The sequence below is a fragment of the Branchiostoma belcheri genome, unplaced genomic scaffold (assembly GCF_001625305.1).
Source record: "Branchiostoma belcheri isolate BF01 breed outbred unplaced genomic scaffold, Haploidv18h27 scaffold802, whole genome shotgun sequence".
Taxonomy (NCBI): domain Eukaryota; kingdom Metazoa; phylum Chordata; class Leptocardii; order Amphioxiformes; family Branchiostomatidae; genus Branchiostoma; species Branchiostoma belcheri.
The window spans coordinates 9,104-11,758 of NW_017804468.1; the positions used below are offsets into that span (position 1 = coordinate 9,104).

The 2,655-nt window shown below is 42.0% G+C and overlaps 1 protein-coding gene across 1 annotated transcript in view; it reads right to left on the reverse strand.

Moving 5' to 3' along the window:
* LOC109486528 (scavenger receptor class A member 5-like) overlaps positions 1-2,005 on the reverse strand; it is a gene marked incomplete at its 5' end in the record, with an annotated part of 2,827 nt that extends 822 nt beyond the window's left edge. Inside the window, 4 exons of the mRNA XM_019790366.1 lie at positions 54-201; positions 621-695; positions 1,126-1,200; positions 1,880-2,005. Of these exons, the coding sequence (XP_019645925.1) occupies positions 54-201; positions 621-695; positions 1,126-1,200; positions 1,880-2,005 (424 nt within the window). The remainder of the gene's footprint in view (positions 1-53; positions 202-620; positions 696-1,125; positions 1,201-1,879) is intronic.
* Between the last annotated feature and the right edge of the window lie 650 nt (positions 2,006-2,655).

Consider the following 2,655-nt stretch of genomic DNA (forward strand, 5'->3'; position numbering starts at 1 on the left):
CCATGGGCCCCTTTTCTCCGAAAGGGCCAGGTGGCCCAGGAGGCCCGGCAGACGCAGGGCCGGCAGGCCCCATGGGCCCCTTTTCTCCTGTGGGGCCAGCGGGCCCCACAGACCCAGGTCCAGTCGGCCCTACTGGTCCCATTTTCCCCGCAAGTCCGGGCGCTTCCATGGCTCCCCTTTCTCCAGGTGGTCCAGGAAAACCTGACATAAAAAGAATGGTTTAGTTCCAAAACTGGAACGACAGCAGAAACGAGGTGTAGTCAGTACACTGACTACACCTCAGCCCTACTAGTGCACGCTGAACCTCTACTCCATGGCAGAACGGTTTCAAATAATTTCAATTATTGCATGAGACAATTATTGCATGATTATTGTTATTGTTGTTGTTGTTGTTCGTTCGTTCGTCGTTCTCGACGATGACCAGTGAGTCAGTGACATAAGCTTTTGTGATAGTGGGATCATCTGATTATTGCAATAGATACAATACCAAAGAACACCGTATAGGAATGAAGGATGCTGTGAACCAATGCAAACAATATCAATTTGAACAGCATACAGAATGATAAGCTCTTATACAGTGCAAAATTGTTTACAAATGACATTAACTGCACTTTACTCACGATTCAGCTCAGAAAGTCGCAATTCAGTCTTCCTGTTCAGTTTGGCAACCTCTTCAGCTAACTTCGTGGTTTTAACTGTTTCGATAAGAACCGGTTGCAATAAGTGCATAAGAATAAACCCATAAGAACACACCCTTTAGCAAAGACATCAGGCCCAACAAATACTTTGCTTTGGGTAGTGGATATGGCGGCTTGTTATGCTATTATATGTATATATTAATAACAACCAATGATATCTGAACTTTGAGCCCTATTCTCGCTCTATTTTATGCTGCAGATAAATGTAGTATAGTAGTAGGCATCTCTAAAGATGACGGCAGCAGTCTAGGTCTGGTGTTGTGGCCGTGAGCTTCATGGTTCTGTCACACCGCAACACCGTATTATTGCACCGTAACACCAAGCTTCAGTGCCCAGTAAACCAATATCAATTGGATCAGTATACAAATTGATAACCTCTTATGCGGTACAGAATCTTTTGCAAATGACATTAGTGAATTTTACTCACGATTCAGCTCAGAAAGTCGCGACTCAGTCTTCCTGTTCAGTTTGGCAACCTCTTCAGCTAACATCGTGGTTTTAACTGTTTAGAAAAAAAACGGTTGCACCAAATCCATAAACCCATAAGATAGCCCAACACCGTATTATTGCACCGTAACACCTAACTTCATTGAACAATAAACCAAGACAAACACGGATCGGCATACAAGATGAATAAGGTCTTATACGATAAAATCCAAATGACATCAGTGTAGTTTACTCACGATTCAGCTCACGATTCAGCAATTCAGTCTTCCTGTACATGTTCAGTTTGGCAAACTCTTCAGTTAACATCGTGGTTTTAACTGTTTAGAAAATAACCGGTTGCACAAAATCCATAAACCCAAAAAAAGACGGCTTGCTCTGATATTATACACAGTGAACCCGTAATTGCACCTTGCTCCAGTGCACAGTGAACCACTAACACCTAGCTTCATTACACAGTGAACCAGTAACACCTAGCTTCAGTGTACAGTTAACCACTAACACATAGCTTCATAGTGCACAGTGAGCCAGTAACACCTAGCTTCAGTACACAGTGACCCAGTTACACATAGCTTAAGTGCACAGTGAGCCAGTAACACATACACCTAGCTTCAGTGCACAATGAACCAGTAACACCTAGCTTCAGAGCACAATGAACCAGTAACACCTTACTTTTTGACAAGGTAATATCTAGACCCGTGAATGAAACAACTTTGCTTTTTGATAAGGTACCTGACCTGCAAAATATGGCAGCAGTATAGCATTGGCCACGACGAACACAGCAATGGTCCATTGCCACAGCTTCTTGCACAGGCCCAAACATTTCTTCTTCCTGCTGTTAGCATCTGCAGCGTAAGTCGCGTCTAAAGGAAGAAACATGATTGAGTTTATTAACCACAGGGGTAAAGGTAGGGTAGACATGGAAAGCATGTTTTCTATTAGATACATATGTAATTGTAGTAATATATAGAATATCGAAGCGAAAAAATGAATTACTGGAATGGTACCATGTTCAAAGCAAATGCATAATGTTTACTTTTAAATGGTCTACCCTAATAAGCTACTGATCTGTTCATTGTTACTCAAAAATATCCATATATATCATATATCAAGCAGCATCTATAGTTCAGTCCTGCTACATGATGTAATCCAACACCACAAGGTGTTTGTTTGCTGTAGCACTAGTTACCATGGTGACAGACGTCTGGTCCAGGTCATTGAATTTTTTTGTTTGGAGAAGAAGAGCAAAACGGAACGGCTAGAGCTCAAATAATATGTTTTCCTTCTTCAAAGGTAAACATAATTATCATCATCGTCATAAATATAGATAACAGAATAATTCTAAGACTAGAAATTAGAAAGTGGGAAGGCTATAAATTATATTATACTTCCACACCAGGCAATAATCACATCTTACCTGCTCTGGAGACGTACAGAGTGTTGGGTATGTTTGCAGCGGCGTCCGCAAGTGACCTCCAATCAGTCGGTGGTGGCTGCGTGGGCGTGCCACCTG